At 44.9% G+C, this 19,230-nt stretch overlaps 1 protein-coding gene across 1 annotated transcript in view; it reads left to right on the top strand.

The window, feature by feature from the left end:
- MORN3 (MORN repeat containing 3) overlaps nt 1-19,230 on the top strand; it is a 117,881-nt gene that overhangs the window by 25,463 nt on the left and 73,188 nt on the right. Inside the window, exon 3 of the mRNA XM_069214910.1 lies at nt 8,092-8,249. Coding sequence (XP_069071011.1) covers nt 8,092-8,249 — 158 coding nt within the window. The remainder of the gene's footprint in view (nt 1-8,091; nt 8,250-19,230) is intronic.

The following is a 19,230-nucleotide window of genomic DNA, read 5'->3' as shown; positions in this document are numbered from 1 at the left end:
AGGTGGCATATGTTACTCAATAGTAATGTGCAGAAATTACACAATAGCTCAGTGCAATAGAACATGTAAAGCCAATTAAGCATATAATTAAGTGTTTAGACTTCATAGTTCATTGTATGCAAGTGAGCTGGCTCCATCTCTTCCCTGCCTCTTCAAGGAGCTGAAATGCCATTTCTTTAAGTAACATCAAGTCACAGAGTAACCTTTAGGATGGCGTTCCCGCACCAGCCTGTTCCACCCACGGCATCTCTATCCTCTGGCCTGGTCCTCCCAGCCATGTGTGTAATCCTCACCCCAACACTTCACCGCCACAGATCCCTTGATGCTGTAGCCCTACTCCACCCATCTCTTCACACCCCTTCTCCTGCACTAGCTACTGTGAAACAGGCATGGTGTACAGTGATCCATGCATTGCAGCTGGGTTTGTGCTATAAAACTAGCATACATACAGAAATGGTACCTAGAACAGAGGTGGAGGACTCATGTCCCTTTAATGTGGGTGAATTGGGTGGTTTGACTAACACTTGAAACCAACTTGCTGCTCAGGATGGCAGTTTATGTATGTATTTCTGTGTGATGGGCGGCACATATCACCTGGATCAATGTGCAGTGCGGAGACTGGAAGTTTGTGATTCTTCAAGGTGAGAACTCGCGTAAAACAAATGTTGGCACCCCGCCCAGTGCTTAATTTGTCAATAAAAATGTGCCAGTGCCCTAAGCTCTCCTCTTAAAAACACTCGGCTGCTGTAAGTAAATGTGCGAGCACTGAATACTGAGGCAGTGTAATCCTGAAGCCATCTCTGGCCTCTTTAGTCCATTTACAGCCGCTCCCTGCCCCTTTGGCTCACTCTTGCAGCTTTCTGCTTTTTCCCTTTGTGATGCTTTTTCGTTTTCTCGTCCTCCAACTTTTCCATATGTGCCATTAGCTCTCAGTAAATGCTTGATGCAGGAAGCCAAGTGCCGGCCCTCAAAAGGTGCCCTGCACGGGAAACCACAGGCTCAAATTAAGCACTGGCCTTACCTGATCCTCCTCCCCTCTCTTATTGGTGTTTTTGGTATGGGGCCCTTTGGTGCTCACTAGTAAGTCCCAGCTGAATGTCTCAGACCAGGAAACAGCCTGTTAACACACATTTGCCACTTGACCCCTTACCCCAATCACCTATAAAATTTCTAAACTGGAGGTGAGAATCCATGGGAGAGGGCGAGCGAGAATGACGGGGAAGTGGGGGAAAGGTAGTCGGAGTGGGATACTAATGAAAGCATACAGCCGCACTCCGGAAGTAATGAACTGGTCGGCAACCTGGAATGACAGCAGGGCTTTAAGTGAGCCGGGTCCTGCTTAGCACCAGCAGTTCTAAAAAACAGGTGCTGAGACGGGACCCTATGGGGCTCTTCATTTTTGCCAGCACCTGTGCGTGTAAAAAAACTTAATTCGGGGGCACTGCAAGCCATCACCAGCCTTTGCTGTAACTCTGGAGGGACTCCTTGGTTATGCGTGCCATACATCCCCGGCTAGTGATCTGAAAGGGCATGCTGGGGGATCCGCAGTGAGGGGGGGTGGGGGGGCAGATCGCAGACTCGGGCTCTAAACTGAACCGGCGCCTGCTGCCAAGCATCAGCAGCTTCTAGACAATTGTCCAAGCCAACAATAAATAACAGTGAGTATTTTACAAAGAGTTGTTTTTTACGTTTCTAATGGAGAGGCATAGTTATTTCAAAGTCTTATAATCACAGAGGTGAAGCATTTTTGCTATTATTTACTATCATTGATGTTAGTCACTCATCTTCTACAGTTAAAAACCATTGATAAAGCCAATAGCCTGGGCTTGTTTTAAGTTCATGCCAGTTCTATTATTATATATATGGAAATGCAATAACAGAAAGAGGTAGCAAAGCACCAGACAGCAGAGATTTGTTTTTACATTGTTAAGCCACGCCCTTAATTACATAGTTTACACACCTTTGAGAGGCCCCCACAGTTTTTTCAACCCACTTAAAGCCCTGAATGACAGCATTACTCATGGGAGGTAATCTGTGGTGTAGCTATGTGTGATCCTATATCATCTTGTTTCTACTCCACCCTCCAATAGCTGCCAAGGTTTCAGATTGCTGTGTGTGACAGTCTCATGATTTCAGTGTAATTATGAGTGACATTTCAGCGACTATGAGTGACACTTTCTTGCAAGCAAAATCAAGCGATGAAGACAAGGGAACCATATAAATATTGTAATATATCGAGAATCCTATAGCTCCCGTTGTACACCAGCGCCACCTTGTGGCCTTTGATAAACATTACTTGGAGCTTACCTAGCAATGTGAGAAACTGGAACAAGAAGGTTTTACCGCACTTCAGGATTTGCGTGACAATCTCAGGCATTACAATAATGCCGGAAAATGAGCAGAAATTAGTTATTCTAATGCGAGATGCGTGACGCTTGGCAGGGCTGTAGCTAAGAGAATTAAAATCATCTATGCTTGCTAGGTCCCCCTCGCAATGCTCTCTTAGTGCTAGGACCACTTCCGGTGACTGCCAAACATCAGTGTTAGTAGTTTGTTTTATTTGAACATCCATCTTCTCCTGCATCCTCTTGCATATGTAATCCAATCGACTCATGACTTTTTTGGTTTGTGGTGTAGGTGCCACGAGGTTCGTCACAGAAGGGGAATGATCCCCCAGATCCTGCATTTCCAGGGCTACGCTGTCCTTCGGTAGCATTTACAATTTTTTAATTGCAAGCAAGCCTTCCTCCGCCACCCCCACCCCCACCCCTCTAATAAAGATACGGCTTGTATGGCAAGATCACTGGATGGCGCCATAGGCCTTGTTTTTTATTTCCCAGCAGTACATTCTTTAATGCTGCTTGTTGCTCGTGGCTGAAATAGATGAATCAACCAGAGGGCCCTGCATTAAATTTGGGCTCCGGGCCCAGCACTGACTTCTGACAAGCGCCACTCGTTTAATAGACTAAGATACAGCCTGTTGGTTATTGTTTTAATTTGTTGTGCCTCTATTTGTGTTCTTTCCAGATTAGTGTTGCTGACTTCCTCTTCCTGCATTTGTGGCAGTGACATCATCCAACGCCACCACAAATGGCCACTCGAGGGCGTCATACTGCAAAACATGGACTCAAAAATACTTTAATACTAGGCGGAAGGAAGCACCTGAGTGGCAAAATATGATTTTATCTGGAGCTTCGAAAACCTTTGCACTGGAATTAATTCAGAGGCTGTTGCTGGACAAATTCTGGTCTGAATATGTTTTCTAGCCTAGAAACTAAACTAGACTGCTCAAGAGAAAAGAGAAGTGTTGTCCATACAGAAGCTATCCTGGCTTTTCCCCCTGTCTAGGCAACCACTGTTGGGTGCTGCAAACACTGAGTCCTCATAGAGGACTGCACTCATAGAACACATGACATATAGTCGACCAAACACACCACATGTCAAACATTGAGGCAGTACATAAAAATGGGGGTTCTGTGACCCCCAGTTTTGGGGGAGTGGGCAGACTTGCCACATAGCGAGCTAGTACACTCCTCTTTCAGGGTATACGTAAAGCAGACTGTACCCCAACAAGCAAATAGTGCCACCAACCATCAGTCCCCCCTATTCTGCATTTCACGGGATAATACATTGAACACACCATCAATCAACCAGCACAGTTTGGCGCAGTGTGGAGCAGGTCTGGCATTCTTGTGGTTTTTAGATCCAGCCCATGTGATGAAAGGACACATGCATGCACAGAGCACAGTTAGTAATAGGCCGGGCTCTGTGTATGTGTTTCCCCACCTCTCCGGAATTTCCTGCATCACACGGATATTAACATGTTTTTATAAGTACCTCTTAAATGCATTTTACTAATTGTGCTGGAAACCTCTCTTGCTTTTCTAATGGAACACAGATGAATAGACTGATCTAAAAGGGCAGCTCCCCCCTCCCCCCCCCCCCTCGCCTGTAAAGATCCCTATAAGTAACACTGAGCACTTTACACACCCCGTGATAACTAAACGTGTTGAAGGTGGTTGTTCGTACTCAGGGGGGCAGCAGCGCCTCCCTTGCTGTCACTCGTGCTTGTTTATTGCTTGTGCGTTCTTGGAAGGCACCTCGCCTCCTCCTATCCAGTGCAGAGTGGCGCCAGGTAGCTGGATCACATTTGGCCCACACCACGGATTCTTCATGTTCGCCAGCATAATTTACAGCTCTTTCGCTCCCACTCGATAAAACCCCTGGCAAAAATGCCTAGTTTTTATTATGAAGTACATTCCGCTAGTTTGTGCATTTTTTTTTTAATCTTTCACGTGTTTTAAATAGGAACGCAGAGTGAGTTGCAGAGGATCACACACTGCGGGCAGGGTCAGCTGCTTCGCTATGGTGAAGGAGCGTCGCCACCCTGGCCAAGAGGCAGGAGATGGAAAATAAAACGATAGTTGCATTATCGTTTTATTTTTCATCTGCTGGATCAGCCAGCATTACAGGGCGTGGCGGGGCAGGGCAACGGGAGGGAGGAGGAGGCGAGAGTGCACCTAAGTGCACATGTGTGATTGGCCGGCCGTCTCAGGCTGGCCAAACACACATGCGCACTTAGGTTTCTCCAGACCGGCTGTTGGAGAAACTGCTCAGACTCCAGGGCCGTTTCTGAGCGGCAGTCAGAGCCGCTCAGACCAATCCTAATGCTGATTTCATGCTAAGCTTAGCATGAAAGCAGCGCCAGGATTGTTGGGGAGCCTGTACAGGTGTCCCAGCGAACAATGGAACCCCACATGGAGGGAAGAGGAGCGCGAGGCGACAGGATATTGAGACAGCAGTAAGGTAAGGGTTTGTTTTTTTTGTTTTTTTTTATTCGCTCCCCTCTGTCCCCTGCCCCTGGCCCCGCCATTTGAGATTTGCGGCAGCCGCCACAGACTGCGGGTAAGCTGGAACATTGGGACTCCCGCCACATTGTGGTGTTTCAATACAAAATTTAGGACCTGATTTAGAGTTTAATGGTAACAGAAATTCAACCAGTTTTGTGAGGTAGGATTTATTTACTGCACTACGTCCACTTTCACTTAACGGACGTTACAGGCTTCTGGCCATACAAGCCCAAAATATAATTTTGTCATGTCAACCAACCATTGCCCTTCGGCACCAAGAGACAACACAAACTCCTAGGACCACCAGCCTCACTCCTGACAACCCAGAGTCACCTTAACCTATCATTGACCAGGAGTCTACTGCCTGCCTAGAGTTGACTCGCTCTAGTGGGCCATAGGCGCTCAGCCAGCCTGCCCACCTGAAGCCAGGTTGGCCACCCCCATGTAACAAACCTACCTAGACCCTTGACAGTTCATTAGAACTTTTAACCCAGTTCCAGGATTCCAGGAAAACCCTCTGCGGAAGATGCTGGTTCTGCCTAGCAGTCCCCCAACCTGCCCTTCTGAGCCTCTCAACACAATCAGCACTCTGCTATGCTGAATGGCAGGATGCCTCAATTCTGCCAAATGTCTCCTGATATAATGTGTTCCGCCTCAGACTTTGCCCCGCCTCTTCCTGTCAGTAGTGGAGAACTGATCCAACTTCCTTCCGTCAGTGGCCCTTTACTTCTACTCAGCCTGGGTGAGCAATCTCCTCTTCTGCCATCACCCACATTGTGCATATTCTGTGCCTGTATCCGCCACCCACTCTGCCTCTCAGTGGTACCTCCTTTCTCACACCTGCCCTAAGCCAAGTTCAGCACTACCTCCATGCATCTAGCTCACCCCCTTGCTTCCCAGTGGCACTTCTTGTTCTCTAACTATTGGTCACCTGCCCCCAAATCTCCCACTTAAAATAAAATTATGTGCCCTTTGTGCATCTTTACCTGTGGCTTTGTTCAAGCCACTGACAGCGCACAGGCATGTCCAAATTCTAAATGTGTTTACATATTCAGGGATAGTGACATGTTCTTTTAATATGGTACCACATCAGCAGTTCACTAATGTTACTGCAAATAATCTCCGTTGCACCCCCCAGTTGCTCATATGTAAGGTCCCCTGTATTGAACTAAAAGAAACTCTTTATGGATGTTGCATGAAACAAACAATATTTCTCTGCACAATTTCTGTAATAGACTCTCACACATTACCCACGTTAAAAATAAATTCAAGAAAAACTGTATTTTTAGCAGAGCTGTGTAAGAATTGTTCAAGTTCCTCAGGGCAAGACTATCTGCAGACAGAGCTGGCTCTATAAGAGGGCTCCCTGAAAGGCTGGAGTCCTTGGGCCAGGGCCCACTTTGCCCATGCCTTAAAAAGTCTCTGCTGCTAAATGTTACCCTTTACTGTTGTAAAACCATCAAACAGCAGGGGGTGTATCATGAACAGCTGCGCTGGCTCAGAGCAGAACTGAGCTATTGTGTTTGCTTTTAACTCTGAATATCTCTGTGTTACTGCTCCACAGCTTAGCTTGGAAAGAGAAACCAATGATTCCTCTTCATGTTTCCGATGTGTGTGCGCTCTCTAAAAATCATGCAGTAACTCAGAGAACCTCAGGGGTAATAAAGGCAGCCATTTTGATTCACCGATAATTGCAATATCACACTATGGGGGCATTTTGACAAAGGCATTTTGAAATAGGTAAGGTAGGACTCTATAGCACACTCTTACATGATTTTGTCAATAGGCCCCAGAAAAATTAAAATAGGAGTAGCTTTGGATTAATCACATAATGTTTGTGCACATAGAAATGGCTCTGCCCTCTTTGCGCATATACTAATATAGGGAGTTGGACATTTCAGGACCGATTCTTCAGGGCATGTAAAAACATGTGAGCGGTACTACGTTTTGTACTCATAAATACATTTGTGAATCGACTTTGTGTTCACGTGCTTTCACAATGCAGTAATATATTTTGTAATCCATTCTCAGCATTTAAATATGCAGTTGGCTGTTTTTCTATTTTATTTATTTTTGGAGTTTGGAACAAGTCAGACCTGGGCCAAAGGAGCTGCAGACAACTTTACAGAACACAGTTTTATTGTCCACGGGGTTCAGATGCGACTGGATTACAGAAATAATAATGTGTGGTTTTGCAAGTACCTCAAACTTTTTTATCATTATCATTATACTTTTATTTTTATACTTTCACGGAGCATTTCTTATTTTTATACTTCTACTTTACACATATTATAGTTGTAGGCAGAGAGCACTAAAGTGATTGACCTCAGAATCCTGAGGTTTTGATTAGGTTCAAGAACCAGAATTAGAACCAGTGCTTAATTTGAGCTTGTTGTTTCCGGTGCAGAGCACCGGCTCTTATTTTTGAGGCAGGTGCTTATTCTTCTGCCTCAAGCATTTTCTGTGAGGAAAAGGCAGACATGGAAAGGCGGAGAAAGAGAAAAACGAAAAAGCGTCACAATGGGAGAAAGCCGAAAGCTGCAAGAGTGAGCTGAAGAGGCAGGGAGTGGCTATAAAGAGATAAAAGAGGCCTGAGATGGCTTCCGGATTACGCTGCCTCAGTATTCCGTGTTCCCACATTTAGTTGCAGCATCCGCGTGTTTAAGAGGAGGGCTTTGAGCACCGGCACGTTTTTATTTACAAATTAAGCACTGATTAGAACCCATGTTTTCACGTAAGCTTGTATACACTGCTGCTCCCTAGTGCAACAGATGAGACGCCAGGGCTCATTTAAAGCTGTAAATGTCACAAAATGTGTCAAACTCCAAGCAAACATCATCAAACGAAGGGACGTTCTGGGATGCTTACTGTTGGTCATTGTTAGAGATGCAGAACTGGGAAAACTGAACTGTGTTTTTTTCTCTTCTTGGGCGGCCCCTTTAAGATAGGACTAGATTTCCAATAGCAGTGATCTTTTAAGAGGGCATTGTTGCCCTTATGCATGCATGTGATATGACGTGATCATGGATGTGCTGAGAAGGAGGCCTCTTTTCCACCCAAAAGGAAAATGTGGTAAAACGCCTGCACAATAAGCTGCTCTCAAGTCCTCTGCTCTCCTGAACATGTTTTTCCTTAGGGCCAGATGGTCTGATGTCATCCCCTGCTGAAGACTTGACTCACGTTGCTATGATCTCACTGCAATTACCAGAGTGAGTAACAGTTTCCTTACTTGATTCAACAGGTAAAGGTACGCAGACCTGGAAGAGCACTAAAGCGATCTACGATGGAGACTGGAAGAAAGGAAAGCGCAGTGGGTTTGGCACATACAGCCTCCCCGACCCGGTCACTGGAGAGTACGTGAAAGTGTATTCTGGCTTTTGGAAAAATGATAAAAAACACGTAAGTGGTATTTCACATTAGCTATTCCAAGATGTCACTCAGTGTGCTTTCAGATTGATTTTTGTGTTTTGGTAAAGTGCACTTACACATGCGCTAGGAAAATGGCGCGGCATGGGTGCCAGGTTCCCCAAATTATATTTGGGGCTCAGGTCTTATAAGGATGCCCTGACTTGTATGTTCAATGGTCAATATAAAACACCTGGAAAACTCCCAAACCTCCCCCCGTCCCCTTTCTCCACCCCCACAGACTCCAGGACCATGAATGAGGCAATCAATTGTTAATGTTGGATAGCGCCAATAAATCATCTCCGGACTCCAAAGCCGCCCTCCCTTGAAACTCAGAACAGGGAACAAGTCCTAAACAAGCATTTGCAATACAAAGGGTCTCACATTTGCTCGAGTTAGAGCTATTAGCGTTGTAAACTCCTAACCGGACTTTTCTTGCCACATAAATGGAAAGAAAAAAAGTGAGTACGATCGCGGTATGTAAAACCCAGCACCATCACGCTGAAATTGAAAACCAAAAAACTGAGCGCGATCGCGCTATGTAAAACCTAGCGCGATCGTGCTGCCTGGAAAATAGAAAGATAAAGTAGTGCCGACACCAGGCTGAAAACATAGAGCCTCATATGTTTTTTAAACGCCAGAAAAAGCATGACGCATGCATGCCTTTCACTAATGAAATAAAGCAGATTGTGAAAGGCAAGCCCACGAACCAATGAAAGTGACGGGTGTGACATGGGCGTGGTTAAAAGCTCAAAGAGAGATTACAACAGGGACGGAGCGCTTGTGCCCTAAAAATATAAGCGAGTGCTCATGTTGCTAGGTCCCTTCATCAGAGGGAGGGGATGTCGCAATATTACCATACCCTCCTTTGCAGTCATAGCTGAAGTAGGAACTCCGCATTCTATATTATATGCATGTGAAACTTAAGATTTACAGAGTATGTTTTTATACTGTGTGCAAACCACACGCTGAGATCTCAAAGGTTTGTCGTCATGTTATGGTTTATTAGTGCCATTTACTGGCTCCCTGACTGTGTGAGCACAGTATGAAACAACAATAAACTAGACATTGTCACAAATTAAAATGACACAAAGAACATTTAAACCTTATTTCATTATAATTTTCATGCATGATTTAGAAACACTAAGTAGTAAATTACCTCTTAAAGGACTTAAAATGACAACATTTTAAAGCTTTCTTGGTGCATCTAACAATGTCAGTTTTTCAAAACGTAAAACAAATGTTGCATTGAATGTTATCATTCTTGGGTGCTCAGAGCTAATACGAGAGAGATGGTTTGCAGTCGCAGTCCTATGTGTGTCTCTGACCTTTCCCAGCACTCTTTAGATATGCACATCACTCTATTTCACACCTTGTTTTTATGAAAGCAGGCGCCAGGTAATACATGCGCCTCGAGCATGTTCAGACAATAAAAAGTGTGCTAGGTCGTGGCCTAACCCTTGGGCTCTTCACATGAATTATTGGTGGAACACAAGCCCCACAAGCCCTGGCGCCTAGGTGGCTAGGTCATGAAGAAACCGAACAAGAAAGATAGATTTTTAAGAAATGTTGAAATGTCAGATAATATCCTGCTCAACTAATTGACAGGGAGAGATTCCACAGTGGAGGAGTCAGAACAGAGAAGCCCCTTCCCCCAGTGCCCTGCGTCGCATGCGCTTGCGCATGCGTTTCGCTAGCGAGATGCTTTAGGGATTAATAAGGGCTCGGAGCCCCGTCCACGTGATGTCAGTGTCTTTCATTGGTTCATTGGTTCGTGGGCTTGCCTGTTAGAATCTGCTTGATTTCATTAGTGGAAGGCACGCATACGTCATGCCTTTTCCGGTGGTTAGCCCTCCTCGAGCGCATCGACCAAGTACAGAAAACATGCGAGGCTCGCTGTTTTCCATTCGGTTTGTGGACTACTTTTTTCTCTATTTTCGCAACGCAATCTCGCTTGGCAGAAGTCGAGCGCTTTGCATAATATCGACCCTGTTACACAGTTAATTGCACTTTTTCCAGTTACGTACATGGTTTATGTCGCAAGAAAAATCCGGTTTGGAGTTTACAACGCTATTAGCTCTAACACGAGCAAACGCGAGACCCGTTGCATTGTAAATGCTTGTTATGTTATGTTATTACAGCTTAGTGGAATGTTGTGTTGCTATTACTGTGGTCTCAAAGCGTTGTTGGGGTCGGATACCTTCACACCGAGGTCTTGAGGATCCCTGTGCAGAGCAGAGCCTGTGTTCTGATTCGGTTTGAGTAGGATCGTTATTTGTGTGGGTGTGGTTCATATTTTGTGTGTGTGCTTGGTTGTAGTGTGGATTGGCGTATGTGTAAATGGAGATCTTTACCATCTGAAGGACTGAAATGTGCATTTCTTGCGTTTCCCAACTTGCAGTACATGGATGAGGTAAGTGGGGTGATAGTGTCTTCTTACAGTGTTTATTTAAGTCAGTCTAGCTGTGAGGGGCTGGTGGGTGCTAGTTTGCTGTTTGGTGTGTTGTCTTGCAGGAGTATATATATTGTTTCTTGATGAATAAAGGGCTGTTGTTCGCTCTGCGAGGTATAGCCATATGATGCATCCGAGCTGCGTTGGATGTTCAGCCGTTGTTCTGCTTGATGTGTTGTATTAGAGGTTGTGACTGTTCACTGTTCTGGTCTTTAAAGTGATAAGTTAGGTAGTAAGCATCATTCGGGCCATCTAAGCTCGGATATGTGTCCTCGGGATTCCATAGCGAAAGCAGCATTCTGGAATGCCTATTGCTGGTGATAGTTTGGGATCCAGGACTGGGTAAAGAGAGCTGTTTTTTCTCAATACTGGACGATCCTTTGATGTGTTCCGTTGGGTATTGGCTGCTATTGAATGGAGCTGTTGTGTGCCCCCATCTCCCTTGAAAGAATTGTGGAATTCTGGAAAGATAAGGGTCCTTGCGTTTCGGGTTGTTTGGGAGTTACCTTTGTCACGACATAGCACATGCTGACATCCTACTGACATAGCTCATGCTAACATCCTACTGACATAGCACCTGCTAACATCCTACTGAAGGGGTTAGACAGAATTCAACATAAATCCAACATGGCCCAGAAGGGCCTCACTGACAGCCAAACAGCACTCACCATCAGGAAATTCAGCACACAGTCATCTCTGTTCAGTGTTTAGTAGGTTATTCACTGTCCAGCTACCATATGCATAAACAGTTGCTAAGTCCTCTGACCTGGCCCTGTAATACTTGTATCACATGAGCAGAGCTCAGTCAGGAGGTCACAGCCTCCTGACCCAGAACTGGACCAGAGCACGGTGCCTGGAACACTTAACAGCAAGCCGAGGCACAATCAGTCTGAGGATACTGTCATTCATTTAGGGATTGACAACATCTGTTTCTTAAAGTGCACAGGCATGGTTGAAGTGCAGTGCGGAGCGCGGGACAAAAAATAGGATATTATTATGACTTCAAAACACGTGGAGAGTCGCCCAGACTTCCGAAAGTGTAACAAGGCCACACTAATGGCAGAACGTGCGCTGCACGTATGTAACAATAGTGTAGCAGGGGTTTGTTGCCGCTGGAATGATATAGACCACTGGTACTCAAAGTACGGCCCGGGGGCCGCATGCGGCCCTCCTGACCTTAACATGCTACCCCAGGTGAATAGCAGCCATGGGCTGCTATTTACCCAACTCAGCACTAGCATACAAAGACGTTACATAAACAGGGAATCATTTATTTAAAGGTAAATGAAGTAAAAGAAAGGAACACCTTCATTTTAAAGACATCATGCAGCAAAAATTCAAAACGTGTCCTTTTATTTACAAGCAGAACCGTTTCACCTTAGTACATGGGATTATATATGTGCATTCAGAAGTATTTCTTTTAAAGTGATAGTTTCAAAAATGGATTTAGGAGCATTCACCCCCCACAATGAGACCAGTGAACTGAGACGCAAGCTAGTTGTTACGTGCACTCTTTGGGTGGCCTGGGTTATTATTATACATGAACACCATTATAATTTATTGAACCAAACACAGGACAACGTTTTGTATGGTGCACATCCTGAAGTCGTGTATATTTAGGCCCTCCTATATGTGAAAATGAAGGAAAAGGAGGGCTATAGAAATAAAACAATTGACTAGAGTCACACAATTTGGTTAAATGGGGAAGCTGGGATTAATCCTAGGTTTTCTGGTTTCACATTGTGCAGTTCAGCCACTAAATGTTTATGCTTTGCTTCCCCTATACCCTCCTCACCGACAACCCCCCTCTTCCTCCCACGCCGACCCCCAAGCCGCTCACTGCCGGCGTTAATGCGGCCCCCGGTCACATCGCAGACCAAAGATTTTGGCCCCTCGGAAAATGTTTGTGAGTACCAATGATATAGACCTTTGATCTTGGCGCCCTCAGCGCTCTGATGGAATTTTCCTTATCTTGCTGTAGTTCAGGGTGAGAAGAGTTGGCCGTCCCCTGACTGGAGCGATTCTTGCCATGAATGTATTTATAGCTGTTTAGTACCGCTTGGCCCGACAAGGCGCTGTGAAATTGCTTTAGCAATGGGAGAACTCAATAGGAATGTCAGATTTAAATGATAAAGTAAAATCTGGGTGGAAAGCAGAAACATTTGGCTTGGGCCAATGTCTTCGAGGATGCACACGTTTCACGAGGATCACTTTGAAGGCACAGACAGTTTCACCGCGAGCTCTAGAAGTGGGAAAAGTGACAGGTTGTATGGCGGCGGGGGGCAGAGAAAAGGAGCTGCCGAAGGAACACTGTCAGACAGACTGGCCACAGTCTGTCTGTTGACATGGCTTCCAGGCGCTATGACTTATTTTGGTTCGCTCCTATGAAAGTGGAGGAGTAAACCCACCTTACTTCAGGCAGACCCTGATGTTATCAATTCTCCTTGTTCACACAGCCACAACTAGTGCCCTCATCGCACAGGACACAGGGCATCAAGAGGGCACCTACATTCATGGTCATTGAGGACAGGGCAGGACTGGGCCCTCACTCCGTGTACAACTGCTATCGTATTTACGCTGTAGCACAACAGCCGCGCGTGCACCAGGGTTCGCCATTTAATATTTGACCAGTTTAAGGATAAATGCCAAACCACTGCAGCCCAACTATACAAACCGCACGCCTCGCCCATCCTTTTCTTCAGATCCTACCGCTGCTTTCAATGTTCCAGGGACTGTGGTTGCTGCTTCATGACTCACTGCCCTCTTACACCTTATCGTTCTCAACATTGTGTACCTGTCCAAGAATGTGGTCTCACCTGCAGCTCCCAAATGTGTGAACACCGCGGTTGTATGTGTTCTGTTCAGGCCCCTCAGCGGTTGTGTTGAAGCACCTTTCCCTGATGACATTGTGCACTTTCACTGACGGCACTCTGTACTTTTACTGTTGTTAGTGTGAGCCTTTCCCTGATGACAGTGTGCACTGTTCATCAATGACACTCTGTACTTTTGTTAGTATGAGCCTTTCCCTGATGACAGTGTGCACTTTTCACTGTTGGCACTCTGTACTTTTACTGTTGTTAGTGTTAGCCTTTCTCTGATGACAGTGTGCACTTTTCACTGTTGGCACTCTGTATTTTTTTACTTTTGTTAGTAGGAGCCTTTCCCTGATGACAGTGTGCACTTTTCATCAATGACACTCTCACTTTTACTGTTGTTAGTGTGAACCTTTCCCTAATGACATTGTGCACTTTTCACTGATGACACTCTGTACTTTTACTGATGTTAGTATGAACCTTTCCCTGATGGCAGTGTGCACTTTCACTGATGGCACTCTGTACTTTTACTGTTGTTAGTATGAGCCTTTCCCTGATGACAGTGTGCACTTGTTAGTATGAGCCTTTCCCTGGTGACAGTGTGCACTTTTCATCGATGATACTCTGTACTTTTACTGTTGTTATTGGAAGCCTTTCCCTGATGACAGTGTGCACTTTTCACTGATGACACTCTGTACTTTTACTGTTGTTGGTATGAGCCTTTCCCTGATGACAGTGTGCACTTTTCATCAATGACACACTGTACTTTTACTGTTGGTAGTGTGAGCCTTTCCCTGATGACAGTGTGCACTTTTCACTGTTGGCACTCTGTACTTTTACTGTTGTTAGTGTGAGCCTTTCCCTGATGACGGTGTGCACTTTCACTGACGGCACTCTGTACTTTTATTGTTGTTAGTATGAGCCTTTCCCTGATGATGGTGTGCACTTTCAATGACGGCACTCTGTACTTTTATTGTTGTTAATATGAGCCTTTCCCTGATGACAGTGTGCACTTTTCATCAATGACACTCTGTACTTTTACTGTTGTAAGTATGAGCCTTTCCCTGATGACAGTGTGCATTTTTCATCGATGACACTCCGTACTTTTATTGTTGTTAGTGTGAGCCTTTCCCTGATGACAATGTGCACTTTTCATCAATGACACTCTGTAGTTTTACTGTTGTTAGTATGAGCCTTTCCCTGATGACATTGTGCACTTTTCATCGATGACACTCTGTACTTTTACTGTTGTTAGTATGAGCCTTTCACTGTTGTCTGTGAGATTTTCACAGATGGTAGCATGAGTTTTTCAATGATGCCAGCATGCACCTTTTACTGGTGATAATGTGCACCTTTCACTGATGACAGTCTGCACTTAATTGATGTAAATATGTGTCTTTCGCTGATATCATTGTGAGATTTTCACAGATGGTAGCATGAGTTTTTCAATGATGCCAGCATGCACCTTTCACTGGTGATAGTGTGCACCTTTCACTGATGACAGTCTGCACTTTTACTGATTTGAATATGTGTTTTTCGCTGATGTCACTGTGAGATTTTCACAGATGGTAGCATGAAAGTTTCGATGATGGCAGTATGCACATTTCACTGATTGAAGTCAGTAATTTTATTGATGTGAATATGAGTATTTCACTGATGTCAGTGTAAGATTTTCACAGATGACAGCGTGAGCCTTTCGATGATGGCAGTATGCACCTTTCACCGATGGCAGTCTGTACGTTTACTGATCTAATTATAAAACTTTCACTGATGTCAGTGTGAAATTTTCACAGATAGTAGCTTGAGCCTTTCAGTATTGTCAGTGGTGTGCATGTTTCATTGATGGCAGTCTGTACTTTTACAAATGTGAGAATGACCACTTCACTGATGTCAGTATCAAATGTCCACAGGTGATAACATGAGCCTTTCGATTATGGCAATATGCATCTTTCACTAATGGCAGTCTGTACTTTTACTGATGTGAGCATGAGCCTTTCACTTATGTCATTTTTAGATTTTCACAGATGGCAGCCTATTGATGATGTCACTATGCACCTTTTATTGATGACAGTCTGTACTTTTACTGATGTGAGGATGAGCCTGACGAATGTCAGCGTGAGATTTACACAGATGATAACATGAGCTTTTCAATGATGGCAGTATGCATCTTTCACTGACGCACAGTGCTTAAATTGTAAAACAAAAATGCCAGGGCCCTCGTAAGGAGGCCAATGCAGCTTGCACCACCCATTGCCCCTCACAGCTGTCCCAGTGACAGTGCCAACACAGCTACTATCACACTTCTACAAGTATGACAATTCAGACTATACCAGCCCATCTAAAGCCAATAGAATGGCATGAGTGGCAGGTATTAGTAATTGCTAATGTCTATTGCATTAATAAAAAAAAACTGTTGTTGTGCTCATCTTCAAGTTAGACAAACAGCACCACCATATGACAGACTGTCATAAGTGGCAGTGTTGACAATTAAGTGCCAGTGCTGGGTACCGAAAACCGCCGGCTGAAATTAAGCACTGTTAATGGATCATGGTGTGGTAGAATGCTTCATCTCCAAAGTCAAGTGGCTATATAGCTCTCCTACAGTTCAAATTCAGCTCAGGAGAGTTTTAGTGAGACCAGTTAACAGCAGCAGAGTCAAGCATGATGATTGGTCACTAGTTCCCTTCCTTTTTCCTCTAACCCTGGAGCATCTTTTGAAAGCAATGAGAGCCTCACCTGCCAATAATGTTGTGCACAATTCGTTTGGGCCTGTTAAATCCTTTCTGTATGCAAGTAACATAGTACTTACTCCAAGGTCACCTAGCTCATCTATGCCTGCCTTGATGGAAACTGATATATTCTTTTTCAGGGTTCTCATTCTGTAAGATCAACTAGAAGAATTTGAGGATCTTCTTGTGTCCCCAGTCATCCACAGTCCAATACCAACCAATGATTCTTTCTCAAATTTTGACCCATTTTTATATCCTCTCATATAACTTTGCTGAAACCGGCTTGCACCCCTGCATGTTACAAGGTGCGGTTTATCTGTTTCAATTTGATCGCTTGGATAGCTCTATTTCGATGGGTGTTGTGGACACTGTCTTCCTGTTATGTATTATGGCTGATTACATTGTATGCCATCTGCTCTGTGCCATTATAGTGGATCACTATTTAATGCCTCTTATTTACTCCTGCGACTCCTATGATAGGCTTGCTAGAGCAAGGGTTTTTATTTCTGCCAATAGAATATGTAGGGCCTGATTTAGAATTTGGCAGACGGCGTACCCCTCCTTTGCAAATGTGACAGCGTACTTGTTCACCAACTCTTGGCACTCATGCCCCTGTTTTGCTCTCTCAAAGAAACGCCTGCTATGAAAGTGCAATGGTATAGGCGTTGTCAGAGGAAGGTCTTAACACCATTTACCCTATTTATGGGCGGCGTTGTGGTGTCCAGGTGCTGTTCCTCCGTTAGGGCAGAGGAGCGTTGCCACCCCGCCAGCACCAGCCGCTGCACATCACCTTTAACAAACAAAAAGTTAATAAACTATGTTTATTATCTTTTAGTTTGTTAAAGGGGCGGGGCAGTGGGGATGAAGAGATGAGAGGAGTGCACTGTGCACTCCCCTCACTGCGCATGTATGTTTGGCTGGCCTTCTCGGTCAACACAGTTGCCGGGCTGGAGAGAACCTGCACAGGCTCCCAGTCTGCCTGGGGGCGCCCAGGCCGAGCGCTCCCAACCAATCCTGACACAGCTCTGGGCAGCATCAGGATTGGCTGCAGGGCAGGCTGGGAGCATGTGCCTTCCTGCTGCGACGGAAGAGGAGCAGCATGGGAGCGGAGTAGGTAAGTAATTTTTAAAACATTTTTTTAATTAATTTGCCTCCACACCCTCTTCCCGGGCCCCCCGCCCCAACAAAGCCCTGTGAGCCACTCCTGGTGTTGCCCTTTTCTTCTGCCAGGAGAACACTGGTGGTGAGGGAAGGGAAAAATAATAATGAACTTCAGACCCTGGGAGAAAACTAGAAAACTTCCTAGGTGTTGGGGAGTCATTAGTTTTTTGGTGTTTTTTTTTCCAGAAACAAATTCACACTTTTGGAGTTTGGTTTTAAAAAACAAAAAAATGATAAAAGTTTGTCAGGTGGCTGTCAAAACCAACAGCAGCCGGCTACCAAACTTTGTAACTTGAAGGGATCTGCTGTGAAAGCTGGGCTGGCCGTCATCTCTAAATTTGGGGGATGGTAGCCAGTCAGGTTGCAGAGGTAATGTCCTTTGCCACCCTGGCGGACTTACTCCATCCATCAAACTCTAAACCAGACACTAAGGGCCTGAATACGACCTTGGCAGATAGGATACTCCGTCATAAACGTGATGGATATCCAGCCCACTGTTTGAAAAGTTCCATAGGATAGCATGGCACTTGTGATACAGCAGATGGGATATCTGTCATGTTTGTGACGGAGAATCCCATTCGCCAAGGTCGTAATCAGGCCCTTAGTATTCATAGCCTAACTTTTACAGATCGATGCCTGTTAAGGATGTGGTGACACAACATACGGATAGACACTTCTCATCCTTTTTCTGCCCCTCTCCTACCTTCTCTCCTTCCCTCTCCTCTTCCACCCATAATTCCCCTCCTTATCTTCCTGATTTGTCTCTTGTTTTTCAGGGGAAATTTCTTGGTTCCTACCTTTCTCTTCGACTGTGCACCTCAGTGAAGTTACCAGTATTGTTCTAAGGCCTTCATACTATTCTTGTATAAGCAATGTGTTTTCCTGCTTCACCTTTACCCCATAAGTCTGTTGAGGCATGTGACTGTAAGTGCACACCGTGCTTTATTATTGTAGTGTCTGTGTTTGTTTCACCTGTACTGGTCCACTTTATGCAAATAAAAAAGGGATGGGCAAGAAAATAATAGTACATACCTTTCAATAACGGCAGTGTTCATCTTTCACTCAAAGCAGTCTGTACCTTTTACTGATCTCAGTATGAGCCTTTCACTGATGGCAGCATCCAGTCTTCACCATTAGCAGTGGAGACCTTTCACTGATGGCAGTGTGTACCTTGCACTAATGCCAGTGTACTCCTTTCAATGATTTCAAACCTTTCACTGATAGCAGAATTCATCTTGCACTGATTACAGTGTAAACCTTTCAGTGATGGCAGTATTAACCTTTCACTGATGCAGTATGCCTCTTTCCCTAATGGCTTTTAGCTTTGGAATGCACAAACCAACATATTGGATCTGTTCAGTACAGTTATCTTAGTGGGTGTGTCAAAGCATTGTTCACTTCATTATTTGTGCACTTTTGCCTGATGGCCATATGAACCTTTTTTTTACAGATGTCAGTACGAGCTTTTTACTAAGGGCTGTATGGGCCTTTCACTGATGGCAGTCGAAGTACAGGAGTCGACAACGTTTCGATCCTTACAAAATAATAGGATCATCATCAGGACATTTAAGGATACATGCAATGGTAAACAAAATTAACTGAGCATATGGCCCTGTGTTTGAAGACCAGCAAGTGACATCAGGGCCAGTGAGTCAAGAGAACTGGCCGGGCAATGGGCCATCTCAGAGGCTAAAATTGTGATGCCGCTCATCCAGGAGACATAAACAACAAGTGCTCAAATGAGTCGCATTTGTAATTTGTCCAAAATAACCATGGCAGCAAAGCTTAATCATGCCTGCCTACGCTCGGTATGGGTGCCA

Source organism: Pleurodeles waltl, chromosome 11, assembly GCF_031143425.1.
Source record: "Pleurodeles waltl isolate 20211129_DDA chromosome 11, aPleWal1.hap1.20221129, whole genome shotgun sequence".
Taxonomy (NCBI): Eukaryota; Metazoa; Chordata; class Amphibia; order Caudata; family Salamandridae; genus Pleurodeles; species Pleurodeles waltl.
Note: the sequence above shows the minus strand (reverse complement) of the source record. Positions and strands in the feature narration are given on the sequence as shown.